We start from the raw sequence: 17,063 nt of genomic DNA, 5'->3' as shown, positions 1-17,063 counted from the left end.
TAATCAATAGATAAAGCTATAAAATGAGCTTAAATGTTCAATTCTCTCTATACCTTTATCAACTGTATAAACTAACTTCACAACTTTTACTTGCACTGATATAGCAAGACTTTTTCTTTTAGTTGTCCTCTTTCATAGACAGTTATTTTCTTCTTGTTGTGTAAATTTGTTTAAATTCTTTATATTTTTCGATCTCTTAATATTCTGTATTGAATCGCGCTGCTTCTCTCGTGAGAAATGAACCTCAGTTTCCCTCTTTCTCAGCCTGTGATTGGCTGTTCGCTACTGATGTCACTCCTAAACTCCTAAACTCGGGATCAAAGCCGAGCTGACAGAGAATGTTGATGAACAGCATCATGGTACCAACTAAGCCAGGCTGGATTGGTTTGGTTTGGTCAACTCATCCTGTAACCCTGAGTTTGTTCATCATGGTACAGGACACTGATGTTGTTCTTTGACCTGTTTCATCACAGCAGCTCCACCTCTTACAACACTAACCAGGAAGAGGAGGACTTGTTATTTCTCTTTTCTGCCATACTGACTGTCTCGACAAAAGCAATAAAGAATCAGCGATCAGTGGAGTACGAAGGGGAAAACTTTACAGAAGAATTTGAGAAGTTTCTTTCTGAGCAAGTTTGCTTCTGATCTTTGTGATTCTCATGGTGATTTGTTTTTTAAACCGTTGTTCAGAAAGTGAAAGTAAAGTTTAGATTGCTGGAGGAGATCAAACAGTGAAAATGGCTTCACTAAATGTCTCTGCAGAAGAGCTTTCTTGTCCTGTGTGCTGTGAAATCTTCAAGGCTCCTGTTCTTTTATCCTGTAGTCACAGTTTCTGTAAAGAGTGTCTTCAACAGTTCTGGAGAACCAAGGGATCTCAGGAGTGTCCTGTCTGCAGGAGAAGATCCTCAAGATCTGATCCTCCAGTTAGTCTTGTGTTAAAAAACTTGTGTGAGTCGTTCCTGAGGGAGAGGCGTTCATCCGGGTCTGAGGAGATCTGCAGTTTACACAGTGAGAAACTCAAACTCTTCTGTCTGGAGGACAAACAGCCTGTGTGTATCGTGTGCAGAGATTCAAAACAACATGACAATCATAAATTCAGACCCATCAGTGAAGTGGTTTCATCACATAAGGTAAGACAAATGTTTCTTGATTCACATGTAAAGACGAGTCATAAACACAGATCGTTCCGGTTACTAACGTATCCTCGGTTCCCTGAGATCATGAGCACTGCATCAGTAACTGTCGTATGAGGAAAACTTAGTTTTTCCCTGAATACTGAAGCCTGATTGGTTTTTGCAACAAATGTCACTCAAATTTGCTCTTTTAAAGGGGTCATGTGACAGTTCTGAAAAGAACATTATTCCGTGTATTTGGTTTAATGCAATAGCCTTACGTGGTTTTAGGTTCAAAAAAGTAATTATTGTAATATTTAATAATTTTATTGTTGCTCCTCTATGCCTCGCCTTTCTGAAACGCGTTGATTTTTACAAAGCTCATCGTTCTGAAAAACGAGGTGAAAAAATCCTGATGAAATTAGTTTTCAGCGCGACTTAAATATGCAGTCGGCTCCGTCCGTTTTGGCGGCTGAAAAGCCGTTTGTCTGTAGAGGCGCACAGACGTGAACCAATCAGGCTTCAGTGTTCAGGGTTGATCTGATTGAACAGCTGCAGTGATCAGGACTGGTTGTGTTTAGTCCAGCTGAACTACATTATAAATGCAGTTTCATAGATCTGAGGAATTAGTAACTACGGGGGGCAAATACATTTTCACGCCGGCCCAGTTGGTATTGGAGAACTTTTTTGTTTCAATAAATAACATTGTCATTTACAAACTGTACTTTGTGTTTACTCATGTTGCAATTTCTGAATCAATTTAGTACACAAAAACAAGAAATCAGGATGGGGGCAAATACTTTTTCACTGCATTAGGGATCGTTCGGTATTTATGGAAGGGGCAACCGGAGGAAAATAGGGGAGGGTCATGTCTTTTTATTCTTTGTTGAAGGGAGGGTGGGGGCAAATACTCTTTCACTGCATTATATGATCGTCACTGTATTGTCTTCTCTTCACTGTAATCTGGTGTTTTATGTATTTTTGTTCAATTCTAGGAGGAGATCAATACAGCACTGAAGTCCTTACAGAAGAAACTTGAACACAATAAAAAAATGAAAGCAGAGATTGAGAAAACAGTTCGACACATCAAGGTGAGGAAACAGAAATGAGAGTCATTTTCATTACAGCTGTTGGATCACTATATACAGTTCTGTCAGGTCCATTAAGTCAAGAACACACAGACAATAAAAATAATTTAAGAATTTTTATTGAATAGATTGCAAACAAGTTCATGTTCCTGAATTGAAATTTGGCGGTATGGCTCTGTTCAGGGAGTCCTCTGACCTTTCATGAGCATCATGAAAAAGCAGAGAGTCAGAGGACAGCAGCAGCATTAGGGAACGTTCACACAGTTTAGGACTGTGAGAGCTAAAATATCCCCCTGTGAACAGAGCAGGCAACATGACATAAAGCAAATGCCACGTTATGCATAAGGAGGAGCTGGGGAGGTGGTGGGCAGCAGGAGCGAGCAGCAAGCATGTATGAGCAAACTGAATGTGCTTTAAATAGGGCGCCTTGTTTGAGCTTTGGCCATTGAGCAGCGAGGGGAGTTAACCAGCTAATGCAGCTCAGCTGAAAGCAGATCAGCTGACGGGACAGTGTTGTTAGCAAATAGCATTAGCAGCGTCTTGACTACCTGGCCTTCCAGAACTGACGCTGACGCTCAATTTATGATCTGATATAATGGATAATAGTTTATTATTTCTGTAAATGATGAGCAGCAATCTGCTTCTGGATCTGTTTTATGTCGGATATTCATTACATTACATTTACATTTATTCATTTAGCAGACGCTTTTATCCAAAGTGACTTACAAATGAGAACAATAGAAGTAGTTAAACTAACAGTAGGACAACAAAATGCAAGTGCTATGACCCTTCTCAGTTTAATCTAACGCAACTTTTTTTTTATATATATTTTTTTTATATAGTTATAGAACAGAATAGAATAGAATAGAGTAGTAGATAAAGTGTTAGTATTACTGGATCAAGTGCTGTCGAAAAAGAAGCGTCTTCAGCCATTTCTTAAAAGTGGCTATGGACTCAGCCGCTCTGGGTGAGATTGGCAGATCATTCCTCCAGCAGGGAACAGTCATGGTAAAGGTCCGAGAAAGAGATTTTGTACCTCTTTGAGATGGCACCACAAGACGCCGTTCACTTGCAGAGCGCAAGTTCCTGGATGGCACGTAAGTCTGAAGTAAAGAGTTAAAGTAAAAGGGAGCAGAACCAGTGGTTGTTCTGTAGGCAAACGTCAGTGACTTGAATTTGATGCGAGCGGCAACTGGCAACCAGTGCAATTTTGTGAGGAGAGGAGTGACGTGTGCCCTTTTCGGCTGGTTAAAGACCACTCTAGCTGCGGCGTTCTGGATCAGTTGCAGAGGTTTGACTGTGCAAGCTGGAAGACCGGCCAGGAGAGCGTTACAATAGTCAAGTCTGGATAAAACAAGCACTTGGACAAGGAGCTTAGCATGTTCTGATAGGAAGGGCCTGATCCTCCTAATGTTGTACAAGGCAAATCTACAGGACCGAGCAGTTCTAGCAATGTGATCCGTGAAGTTCAATTGATTATCAATTACCACACCAAGGTTCCTGGCTGACCTAGATGGAGTTATGGATGACGAGTCTAGCTGAATGGTAAAGTTGTGGTGAAGCGTGGGGTTGGCCTGGACCACGAGTAGAAATGTCTGTCAGGCAAGCTGAGATGTGAGCAGCTACCGTCGGATCGTCAGGCTGGAATGAGAGGTAGAGTTGTGTGTCATCAGCATAGCAGTGATAGGAAAAGCCATGTTTCTGAATCACAGATCCTAGTGATGTCATGTAGATGGAGAAGAGAAGCGGTCCCAGCACTGAGCCCTGAGGCACTCCAGTAGCTAGATGTTGTGTCTTAGACACCTCACCCCTCCATGATACCCTAAAGGACCTACCTGAGAGGTAAGACTTGAACCATTGGAGTGCGGTTCCCGAGATGCCCTTCATCTTTAGGATTGACAGGAGGATCTGGTGGTTAACTGTGTCAAAGGCAGCAGATCCAGCAGGATGAGAACTGAGGATTTGCAGGCTGCTCTTGCCAGTCTCAGAGCTTCAATTACTGAGAGCAGGGCCGTCTCATTTGAGTGTCCGTGTTTGAAACCAGATTGATTGTTGTCCAAGAGGTTGTTCTGTGTAAGGAAGGAAGAGATCTGGTTGAAAACAACTCGTTCAAGTGTTTTCGCGACGAATGGAAGGAGAGATACCGGTCTGTAATTCTCCAGATGTGCTGGATTTAGACTGGGTTTCTTAAGCAGTGGGGTACACGAGCCTGCTTAAATGCTGTGGGAAAGGTACCAGTGTGAAGAGAGGTGTTTATGATGTGTGTGAGTGTGGGTACAACTGAGGATGAAATGGCTTGAAGTAGGTTAGTGGGAATAGGATCAAGCGGACAGGTGGTAGTGCGATTGGAAAGGAGGAGATTGGAGACTTCTGCCTCTGCAAGTAGAGAGAAGGAGGGTAGAGAGTGTGTATTACCTGGAAAAGTGTGTGTGTCAGTTTGTGGATTGGTAAATTGGCCGCTGATGGAGGTTGTTTTATTTATAAAGAATGTAGCAAAATCGTCAGCTTTTAGTGTTGATGAAGGAGGAGGAGGAGGAGGGTTGAGAAGAGAGGAGAAGTTTTTGAAAAGCATGCGCGAGTCTGAAGAATTGTTAATTTTGTTGTGATAGTAAGTAATTTTAGCAGTAGAGATATTAGCAGAGAAGGAAGAGAGGAGGGACTGATAAAGACCAAGGTCAGTAGGATCTTTCGATTTGCGCCACTTCCTCTCTGCACCCCTGAGTTTCGAACGATGTTCCCGGAGAACATCAGATAACCAGGGGGCAGAGGGTGTGGTGCGGGCTGGCTTGGAGGACAGGGGGCAGAAGGTGTCCAAGCAGGATGTTAAAGTGGAGAAAAGATTATCAGTTGCACTGTTAGTATCTAGTGTTGAAAGCTGATCAGGTGGAGGAAGTGTGGATGAGACCAAAGAGGAGAGGCGAGAGGGTGAGAGTGAGCGTAGGTTTCGCCGAAAGGTGACCTGTGGAGGAGTGTGTGTTGTGTTCTGTGGCAGGTTGATGTTGAGAGTGAGGAGGAAGTGATCTGAGGTGTGCAGTGGAGTGACCAGTGTATGGTCAGTGGAGCAGTAGCGTGTGTAGATAAGGTCTAATTGGTTACCTGATTTGTGAGTAGCCGCAGCAGATACTTGCTTGAGGTCGAATGAGGCGAGCAGAGTGTGGAAATCAGCAGCCTGAGGCTTTTCTAGGTGGATGTTGAAGTCTCCAAGAACTATTAGAGGAGTACCATCCTCAGGGAAGGATGAGAGTAGCACATCAAGCTCTTCCAAGAAACAGCCAAGCTGCCCTGGGGGACGATATACAACTACAAAATGGATATCAATAGGGCTAGTGATAGTAATTGAATGTGATTCAAATGAGCTGTGTTCACACAGAGGTGGTAAATGATCAAATTTCCAATCGTTTGAGATGAGCAGACCAGTACCACCACCCCTACCAGTCAGGTGAGGGGTGTGTGAGAAAGTGAATTTAGTGGAGAGGGCAGCCAGTGTTCTCTGGTCTGATCCAGGTCTCAGTCAGGGCCAGTAGACTGAGACCCAAATGACTAGAAATAGATGTAATGAAATCAGCTTTAATTTTAGGATAATAGAGTTTATCTTGGACATTAATGATGTGTGTCGATTGGCAAGGCAAGGCAAGGCAAGGCAAGGCAAGTTTATTTATATAGCACATTTCATACACAATGGCAATTCAAAGTGCTTTACATAGAAGAAATTAAAATAATAAAAGAAATAGGAATAATTAAAACAGTTTAAAAAAATAAAATAAAATACAGTACAAACAGTCGGACGAACATTGGCACAGTGCTCATTCAGTAAATGCACAGCTAAACAGAAGTGTTTTGAGTCTGGATGTGAAAGTGACTGTAGGAGCACATCTGATCTCCTCTGGAAGCTGTTCCAGCATAATAGCTAAAAGCGGACTCACCATGCTTAGAGTGAACCCTTGGTATTTCTAGTTGATATGATCCTAGTGATCTGAGTGATCTGTTGGGTTTATATTCAGTGAGCATATCTGCAATGTATTGAGGTCCTAGGCCATTGAATGATTTATATACCAGTAATAATACTTTAAAATCAATCCTAAATTTAACTGGGAGCCAGTGTAAAGACCTGAGGACTGGTGCGATGTGTTCATATGTTCTGGTTCTGCTCAGCGTTCTGTATGAGCTGCAACTGTCTTATGGTCTTTTTGGGAAGGCCAGTGAGGAGTCCATTACAATAATCCACCCTGCTGGTGATGAAAGCATGCACAAGTTTCTCTAAGTCTTGTCTGGAAACAAAGCATCTAATTCTTGCAATATTTTTCAGATGATAGTATGCTGATTTAGTTATTGCTTTGACATGACTACTGAAACTAAGGTCTGACTCTAGGGACACACCGAGATTCCTGACTTGATGTTTAGTTGTTTGACCCCTAGAGTGAAGGTATGCATTCACCTTGAGAACTTCATCTTTGTTTCCAAACGCAATGACTTCAGTTTTGTCTTTGTTTAACTGAAGAAAGTTTTGACACATCCAACTGTTGACTTCATCAATGCATTGGCACAGGGAGTCAATGGGGCTGTAATCGTTAGGCGATAGGGCTAAGTAGATCTGTGTGTCGTCTGCATAGCTGTGGTAAGCAATTTGGTTCTTTCTCATTATTTGGCTCATTGGGAGCATATACAGGTTGAACAGGAGTGGTGCAAGAATTGAGCCTTGAGGTACTCCGCATGTCATGGATGTCCACTCAGACTTATGGTCACCTATACTCACATAATAACCTCTCCCATCTAAGTATGACCTGAACCATTTTAGGACTATCCCAGAAAGCCCCACCCAGTTTTCCAGTCTGTCAAGAAGTATGTTATGATCAACAGTGTCAAATGCAGCACTGAGGTCGAGTAGAACCAGCACTGATAATTTGCCTGAATCAGTATTTAAGCGAATATCGTTTATTATCTTTATGAGCGCTGTCTCTGTGCTGTGGTGCGGTCGGAAACCAGATTGAAAATTGTCAAAGTATCCATTCAAGCTCAAGAATTTGTTCAGCTGATTGAAGACAACTTTTTCAATGATCTTGCCTATGAAAGGAAGATTTGAGATCGGTCTATAGTTGCTTAATATGGTCTTATCCAGATTGCTCTTTTTTCAGGAGGGGCTTGACAACTGCAGTTTTCAGGGAGTTTGGAAAACTTCCATAGAGAAGTGAGACATTTACCACTTCTAGGAGATCTGCTTCTAAACTGTTTAATACACTTTTGAAAAATGATGTGGGAAGTGTGTCAAGAGCGCATGTTGATGTTTTAAGGTGCTGTACAGTTTCTTCCAAAATTTTGCCATCAATTTCTTTGAAATCAGACATAGTAACTACTTTCTCAGGTGGTCTGATCTGTCTAACCTCAGTGCAACTCAAGGGTGTGCTGATCACCTTTCTGATATTACTGATTTTCTCAGAGAAGAAAGAGGCAAACTCACTGCACTTGTTCTCTGAGAGCATTTCACTGGGAATCTGGCTTGGAGGGTTTGTCAGTCTCTCTACAGTAGCAAAAAGAGTGTGTGTGTTGTTTAAATTGCTGTTTATAATATTTGAGAAGAAAGTCTGTCTAGCTTTGCCTAGTTCCATATTAAAAGCATGAAGGCTGTCTTTGTAGATGTTATAATGGACTACAAGTTTAGTCTTCCGCCACATGCGCTCTGCTTTTCTGCTTTGTCTTTTCATATTTTGCACTGCTGTTGAGTTTCTCCAAGGTGCTTTTTGTCTGCCACTCTTCTTCCTGACTTTAACAGGAGCAATATCATCAATTATACCTTTAACTTTTGAGTTAAAATAATCAAGGAGAAAATCAACAGAGTCTGCAGATATGCTTGGTGTTAAGGATATAGCCTTCATAAATAGTACACTAGTGTTCTCATTTAAGCATCTCTTCTTGACAGACACCGATCTAGCTTCAGTGGCAGGAGAGATCAATATATCAAAGAAAATACAGAAATGATCAGACAGTGCTACATCCTTAATGACAATCAATGAAATGTTTAGACCCTTACTGATAAGTAAATCTAGAGTGTGTCCACGATTGTGTGTGGGTCCATGTACATGCTGAGTCAGATCAAAAGTTTTTAAAACAGTTTTAGAGAGACCAGAGACAGGAGATGATTGAGATGATTGAAGTGAATGTGATGTGATTTCAGTCTCAAGCTGAGCACACAGAGCATCAGATTAAACAGCAGTTTGAGAAGCTTCATCAGTTTCTCAGCGATGAAGAACACGCTACAGTCACTGCACTGAGGGAGGAAGAGGAGCAGAAGGAGCAGAGGATGAAGGAGAAGCTGGAGGAGATGAACAGACACATCTCAGCTCTTTCACACACAATCAAAGACATGGAGGAGATGATGAAAGCCAGTGACGTCTGCTTTCTGAAGGTCTGATCTCAGGTCATTGGTTGATTGATTGATGATTGATTGAGTTCTTGATGATAAATGGTGTGTTTGTTCAGCAGGAGTTTCCAGTCTCAATGGAAAGGTGAGTGATCTGCTCCTGTCTCTGGTCTCTCTGGTTCTGATCCAAAGCCACTGCAGTTCTGACTCCTGAATGTTCTTCCAGAGTCCAGAGCTCACAGCCGGATCCACAGATGGCTTCTGGAGCTTTGATTCATGTGCCACGATACTTGGGCAACCTGACGTTCAGAGTCTGGAAGAAGATGCAGGACATCGTCCAAAACAGTGAGTCTGACAGCAGGAGATCTGAGCTGGACATGATGGATGGGTGGAGAGTTAAGGGCTGTACACACCGGGACAAATATCGGCGCGCGTTATTCGCCAGCGTTTTTCAACACGTTTTTTTGTGTTCACACCCAAGCAATTTTCGCTGACGATGAGCCAAGTGAACATGCAAATTCATTCCCTGACATTAGTTGGCGCTTAATGTAAAACAGAAATACCCCGGTACACAAGGTGGCGCTGCGCAACTTTACGCTTCTGACACTCGCTTGTCACTCAGAAAAAGAGAGCAAGTATTTACGCGCTTGTCAAAATCATACAAAGAAAACAATGAGACCAGCAACTCTACATTCATCTTGCCTTGCATCTTCCTCGTCTTATTTCTTCCCGGCAATTAGGGCTGGGCGATATGGCAAAAAAAAAAAAATCTAGTTTTTTTCTTAAAGTTTGACCGATTCACGATTTCGATTTCGATTTTTTTTTATTGTGTAACTAGTCAACTTAAAACATTACAACAACATGACTTAAGTAACATTCTCTTTGTAAGTAACTTGAAAAACCATTTGGTTAAGGAACATTGTATTTTTAATGGCCTTGCCATACTTGGTCAACAAGGTGTAAATAAATGTAAAACAAATTCACGAGTTAAATATCTTTGCAGAAGATTTGAATGAAATATGAAAGTAAATATTGTGCAATTTGAATGAAACATTAAATACTTCTGAATATATAGTAAGAAAATAACCATTTTAACCAATGTAAACATTACATCAGTCAACTCAAAAAGTTATGCAAATTTTCAACAGTAAAAAAAAACAAAAAAAACAACACTTTGTAGACCATCGTGCAAACATAAAGCATGTTAATAAACTGCGCTGCACAAGTGCGCATTTAAAAGTTCACGGCACAAAGCGAAGAAATGTCGAGCGCACAAATCCTAGTGTCTGTCTGTCCAACAGTTTATTGATCATTTGTTTCTTCACAGTTTTAAATTCCAGTTATTGTGCGTTTGATGCCGATTTAGTCCTTGTGATGTGTGATCTAACAGGCACACGGTAGCGCGAGTCGTTTAAAAACAGCAACAAACTCCAACAAAATAAAGTCATTTTATGCAAATCCACAGCCTTTTCTCTACAGATCAAGCATTATAATGTGAATATCATATTGGAGAGAGTTTTACCGTGCTTGTATGCTGCTGTAACCGGATGAGGCGCGCGCGCTGTTTGAATACTGAATGGAGAATGACTGACAGCCGCAGAGGAGGGAAAACGAGTTTTCGTAAACTTTAATGATGTAAATAGACTTCTGTCCCTCACATTAAGCTATGAAATAGGCTTCAGATGAATTTGTCACCCAAACTGACGTGAAAAAAGCGGGAGGCGCCGAAAAGCGCGCTGTTTGCATCCCTGTACTTGGAAAGGAATGAAAAATGCATCTCTTTGCCATCTGTAACCATGGTGACGTGCCGCCCGTTGTGGCCCTGTTGCGTGGGGATGGCGATTGTGGGTCCGTCCCGGGTTAACATGGTGACGGCTGTGATTATTCTGCCATTGGTGCAATTACAATATCTATTTTTTTTTTTTTTATTAAAAAAATCGCGATACCTCGATTTAATAAAAAAATAAATCGTCTTAAAACGTAAATTTGAATTAATCGAAAAAATCGAAAAAATCGCCCAGCCCTAGCGGCAGTGTAGACGCTACTTGGCGTATGTGTTTGAGCGCCCCCAAGTTGTGTTTTACTGTCACTTCAGAAGCTCCAGACACGTGAGCAAAAGCGCCAATCTCATTGGTCGGATAGTTTTTGACGCGGCGCGTCAAACCAAAAAAAACGAACCCGAGATGTTTTTTGAAAAATGACACTTTTACGTGTGCCGTTTTTCTTGTCGGTGTGCACACTCACATTGGCGCCTTTTGTTTAGTCACGAGGCGTTAAACGTTGGCGAATATCTCACGCGAAATTCGTCCTGGTGTGAACAGGCCTTTAGAGGCTCTTCATGACATAAGCCGCTTTCCGACCAAGTAGTTCTAGGAACTTAGTTCTAGGAACTATCCACTTCTAAACAGTTCTAAGAACTACTCTCCCCCAAACTCGGTTTTGCTGTTTGCGTTCGCACTGGCCAAGTGGCCATAGGAACTGGTAGGAGGGGTAAGGGAGTGACGCAAGCACGGTGACTTTTATTTTGACGGCGCGACGGACCTTTATTTTGGCGGCGCTGAGAACGCCAGAGCAAACAATGCTCGCATTCTCTGTGTTTATTAGTTAGCAAACAGTAGTCTAACAGTACTGTTTAATATCTTATTAGATAGAACTGTTATAGAAAGTAGACAGTATATGAAAAAAGGTTATTAGTAGGGGTGTAACGATTCGTTTTAACAACGATTCGATTCGTATCGCGATTCATGGTTGTCGATACGATTCAAGGACGATATTGGTTCATTTAGAACGATACGATCCGAAACGATTCATTGACTTGAAATCGATTCAGTGACTTTTTAGCCAAAAATTCTTGTAAGGTAATTAGGTATCAATTAATTATGGATATAAACAAACAAGTAAAACACAAATTAATGTCAAATGCATTCACATTTTATTTTAATAGGTAGGACTGAACGATTATGACAAAAATGATAATTGTTGATTATTCCCTTGAAATTGTAATTGTGATTATTAATTACGATTATCACAACATTGAATGGTGTTTTGAATAGTTTGGCCATGGGACCCACATTTCCCCATGGTCATCAAGCCGCGACCCACCTTTTTAGGAATTTTATAGGCCTATTATAATACTTATATTATAATTATAATAATTTGTTTACACAAAAATTGTTGACACACAAGTTCTGTCCCCCTTTACTTAACAAAAAAATAAAAAATAAGAATATGACAAATACTGATAGACAGTAGGCACTGCGAGGTTAAGCTATTTAAATAGTAGTCCCAAACTAGTTTGTGTTAATACAATCTTGGTATGAGCCACCACAGTCATATAAAAATATACAAAATAACCAGTAAGTGGCATTTTGTTATGGAAACAAACAACAGTTAGGCCATGATGATACACAATACTTAGAAGAACTGGTAAAGAAACATGGAAACTGCTCCTGATAAATAGCAACACACATGACGTACCAATAACGTAATTTATTGGTATTTTACTTTTATTTCTTAACTTACTAATTTACGACGTTGCATTCTCGTATGACTTTAGTGAAGTGATACAGCGCGCGCCGGCGCATTTGCGCGTGCGATTGAAGAGTGCGCGCTCCTGCAGTACAGCGGCTGAGAGGACAGGAAAATCTGTTTATCTGAGGTGAGAGACTTTGCGCCACTTGACTGTTGTCTTCGCGCTGCTGCTGGCACGTCACGCATGGCGACGACGACAAAGATAGGCAGGCTGAATCGAGTCACGTTTAACGCCTTTATCATTAAAAGTGCAAAGAAAAAACATCCATATAAAGTCTGACGTGCTTAAATCCAATGCGCTATTTCCTAGTATCGATATAATCGATTCATTACCTTTTAAAACGATATTAGATCGATATATGTCGTCCGGAAAGCCAACTTGCCGAGCACAGATCGATCCAGTTGGATCGTAGGAATATAAATCGATACATCGATGTAGTCGATGAATCATTACACCCCTAGTTATTAGCCTACATAATCATGTTTGGCTTGGTCCCCTCAAAGTTGCGTTGGATTTTCTCTTCATCATTTAAGGTTTAGAGACCCATCTATCACTGTTTTCCATGTTTGTATAGTTAGTTTATGGAGTAAATATAGGCTATAATCTGTGTGTTTACATTCTAGCTGTTTTAAAAATGGCGGGTGCTGGTGTTCCGCGTGCGTTCGGTCATCAGCGTACACTAACGTCACGGATAGTTCCTATAGTGCTGGTTTAGACCCTACTCTGAAGTAGGACCTAAATTAGTTCCTACAAATGGAGTTCCTAGAACTAAAATCGTTCCTAGTTCCTGCGGTGCGAACACGCTGACATCCGGGTACTATAGCCAATAGTTCTAGGAAGTGTGAAAAGGTTCCTCCGGTCGGAAAGCGGCTATAGATAGATAGATAGATAGATAGATAGATCTAACACAATTAGAATTTTGCTAACATGATGCTAACACATTTATCATGTTGTTAACATGATTAGTATGTTGTTAGCATGATGCTAACATGATTAGTATTTTGCAAACATGCTTTTAACCAAATGTTAACAAGATTAGCATGTTGTTAGCATGATGCTAACACAATCACAATGTTGCTTGCATGTTTTAGCAATATGCTAATATGATTAACATGATGCTAGCATGATTAACAAGTTGTTAACATGATGCTAGCATAATTAACATGTTATCATGGTGCTAACATGATTAGAATGTTGCTACTGCATTTTAGTTAGCATTATTGACATGTTTCAACACTTAGTTAATCGCCATTAGCATGTAGCTATTCTGCTAGCATGTGAAACATGATGGAAGTCCTGTTTGCTAGCATTAGTCAAAGGAGCCAACCACCATGTCTCTACGATCTTCTGGTGCAAAGATATGGGTCTTGCTGAACAGTTGCTAGGGTACTCTGTTTAGTTGCTAGGGAGTGGCTTGGCAGCTGCCAATGATGTTACTTCAAAGGCTGCTTGCCAGTATGAATGATATAAACCAACCGCAACTCCTCTATGACATTCAGATTAGAAGATATCCCTCTTTGGAGTTGGGTTGCTAGGGTGCTCGACAATGGTTGCTAGGGCGTGGCTATGAAGTGTTAAAGGTGATTCATGATTGTAAGTCAAACACAACAGACAGTCATAATAAACTAATTTAAAACAAAACACAGACTATAAGAGCCAGTAAAATGAAGATGATCAGATGCTGAAGATCAGACACACACTTACAGTTCTTCATCATCATCATAAATCTCAACACATCTCAGTGATTTACTGTTATTTAACTTTCCCAAAGTATCAGTTTCTCTTGATGGACACAAATGTCTGAATCTCATATTTATTGTTTGTAGTTGATGCCGTTAAACGCTGATGATAAAGCGAGTGTGAAACTAATAACAGCACTGACAGTGATCAGAGGAAAGTGTGTTTGATCAACAGGACGAGTGTCATAACTCATAATAATCTGTGTTGGGTTCAGTCTTGATCATTATATGAAGATCAGAATAAAAGCATCTGTTGATTGTGTCTCATCAGCTCCTGTGATTCTGGACCCAAACACTGCAGATCCACGTCTCGTCCTGTCTGATGATCTGACCAGTGTGACAAACAGCTGGAACAAACAAACTCTTCCTGATAATCCAGAGAGATTTGACTGTTGTCTCTGTGTTCTGGGTTCAGAGGGCTTTAGCTCAGGAACACACTGCTGGGATGTGGAGGTTACAGAGAGTGAATACTGGACTCTTGGAGTAACTACAGCATCAAAACAGAGGAAGGGAGGGGGTTTCTTCTACACTGATGTGGTTTATGAAGAGGACGAGGATGAAGAGGACAAGGATGAAGAGGACAAGGATGAAGAAGACGAGGATGAAGAGGACAAGGATGAAGAGGACAAGGATGAAGAGGACGAGGATGATGAGGATGAAGAGGACAAGGATGAAGAAGACGAGGTTGAAGAGGACGAGGTTGAAGAGGACGAGGAAGAAGAGGACAAGGATGAAGAGGACGAGGATGAAGAGGACAAGGATGAAGAGGACGAGGATGAAGAGGACAAGGATAAAGAGGACGAGGATGATGAGGATGAAGAGGATGTCTGGAGTGTGCAGTATAATCAGTACGGAGTGTCTTTAGGTTCTGGTTTTCTTGTTAAACAGAAGCTTGATCGTGTGAGAGTGAATCTGGACTATGACGGAGGAACGGTGTCGTTCTCTGATCCTGTAACTAACACACATCTACACACATTCACAACCACCTTCACTCACACACTCTTTCCAGTCTTCGAGAGTTCTTCCTCTCTGTGGATCTTACCGGTCAATAGTCAGTAAACGTCACTCCTGTAGATCTGGATCTTCCTGCTTTCATCATGTCTCCAGTATGTAACCCATATCTCATGAGTAAGAGAGCTGTTGATCTGAGTATCAGTACGCTGGCTGTGATTGGGCCGTGATGATCACATGACTGATATCCAGCACTAGTTTGAGATTATTGTCTGATGAGGTCCTGGCAACCGCTTCGTTATATTTCCCGGGAAGGCATCATACAGCTAAAGACAACATGACATCTTGTTAAAATTATGAGTAATCTCCATGGTGATGTGTGTCACAAGCGCAGGGCTGCCAACTCTCACGCATTGAGCGTGAGACTCACGTAATTGACACTTTTCACACATTCTCACGCCACACATCCATTTTCTCACACACAGAAAAATTGCGGAGCAAAGAGGTACTTTTAATATTAAACTAATTCTCAGCTCTTTAGAGTCCGTCAATTTTATTACGAAATTCAGACAACAATATGTTTGGCGCTTGTAAATGTGACGTGACAGATCGCTGAGCGCCTCAGTTCAAGTGCACGTGAACCGATCATCTGTTACTTTTTATTTAAAGATGCAGTACAACTTACCGAAAGTATACATAATATCGACCAATTAGTGTTTTTCAACCACGGAAAGAGGTCCATATAACAGCAGGAGAACAATTATGTCACATAACGTTACATTTACCTCAGGAAAGCCATTTAATGACCTGTTAATTGAATAGAAAAAATAGCTAGAGAGGAGATTTTGCTGAGCACTATATTACATATTTATTATATTTTTACTTATGTCATTAAATAATTGTTATTATAACAAAAACTGCATTATATTTAATGCCCTCTATGTTTACAGCATTAGGTGAGATTATTTTTTTAAATAAAATTTAAAATAAACATGTATCCAAATTAGTCAATATTGAATCAAAATCGGAATCAAATCACAAGAATGGAAATGAAATTTAGAAATTTTTGTCAAGCAATAATAAAAACTGTACACTACCAGTCATTGTACAATGTGAACATTGTAACATGTTGTCCCTAAACTTCATAAAATTCTATTTAGTCCCCCCCCCCCCCCCAAAAAAGATCTCACTCCAAGCTAAACTCAAAAGTTGGCAGCCCTGTTGACACAAGCTAAGTCTGATACTGCCATTTCTGTTTTATTATTGATGAGTCTGATATTGGTTTGCCATTTCTGTTTTCCTATTTTTTATTTTAACCCCTTACCTGGCAGGGATCACTGGTGATCCTAGATTATTTTAGTTCAAAATATGTTTGAGCTTATATATCTCAATATTAATAACAGTCTGGTTAAATTTGAGTCTTGAACTATAAACTCTCAAGGGTTGGCTTTCTAAATGTATGTGTGTTATGTTTCTATTCAGAATTACTTATGAGCAGTAACCTTTTTATTTTGGGCATTTCATGTATGCAGCACTTGCCAAAATTGGGGGTGATGAGCAAGGGGTTTTAAGTCTGACAATGTTTTTGCTACTCCTGCTTAAGGCTGCTCTTATTTGCTGTATCTGTGCTGTGCTGTTTTACATGGTATTACTATCTTAATCTTGTAGTTCTGTAAAGCACTTTGTTCAGTCAGTGGCTGTTATAAAATATATGATATATAAATAAAATTAACTTGAACTTTGATGTTTTGTACCCCTATATATATAAAAAAAATCTCCCTAAATAAGAGTGTTATAACATGCTTTAAGTGCTATTTTAAATGCATTTAAATGTATTTTCAATAGACTCACACACAGATCCTGTGAGACGCTTCTGGAAATCAACATCATGATGGCCGAACACCAGTTACCGATAACATTGGCCACTGCACTGTTTAAGGTCAGCCTGTGTGTCAGAGCAGGCACGGCGTTATGGGTGGGCCTGACGGGCCTAGGCCCACCTACTTTTCAACAGGCCCACCCAAAACTTTTCTTAAAAAAAAAAAAGTTCTAATTTTGTCAAGAACTATAAAAAATCGTCAATAAGCTCATAATTTGTGCTAAAATAGTCTAAATGTTTAGTTTTAAAAACAAATTTAAAAAGCTGGTTACGTCTTTTTTGATGTTTCTGCGCAAATTCAGCAGACAGTTGTTCGGGTTTGTTCCGACTAGAGCTCGTGAGCGGAGAGCGCATTTCTGAATAGTCCGCTCCGCTCGCTCATTCCGCAGGGTCGCTCGCCCAACCCA

At 40.7% G+C, this 17,063-nt stretch overlaps 1 protein-coding gene across 2 annotated transcripts; it reads left to right on the top strand.

Moving 5' to 3' along the window:
• The first annotated feature begins 495 nt into the window (after positions 1 to 495).
• LOC311303547 (E3 ubiquitin-protein ligase TRIM35-like) lies at positions 496 to 16,729 on the top strand. 2 transcript variants are annotated; one of them, XM_084430066.1, is made up of 6 exons: positions 496 to 1,130; positions 2,108 to 2,203; positions 8,370 to 8,600; positions 8,678 to 8,700; positions 8,782 to 8,900; positions 14,098 to 16,729. In XM_084430066.1, exons 1-6 carry the CDS (start codon positions 738 to 740, stop codon positions 14,883 to 14,885), a joined length of 1,650 nt encoding a protein of 549 aa, XP_084286192.1. In that variant the 5' UTR covers positions 496 to 737; the 3' UTR covers positions 14,886 to 16,729. The 2 variants fall into 2 exon arrangements, with proteins under 2 accessions (XP_084286192.1, XP_084286191.1); XM_084430065.1 differs by having other exon boundaries at positions 8,675 to 8,700.
• The last annotated feature ends 334 nt before the right edge of the window (positions 16,730 to 17,063 follow it).

This window comes from Rutilus rutilus, assembly GCF_951802725.1.
Source record: "Rutilus rutilus genome assembly, chromosome: 14".
Lineage (NCBI taxonomy): Eukaryota > Metazoa > Chordata > Actinopteri > Cypriniformes > Leuciscidae > Rutilus > Rutilus rutilus.
Note: the sequence above shows the minus strand (reverse complement) of the source record. Positions and strands in the feature narration are given on the sequence as shown.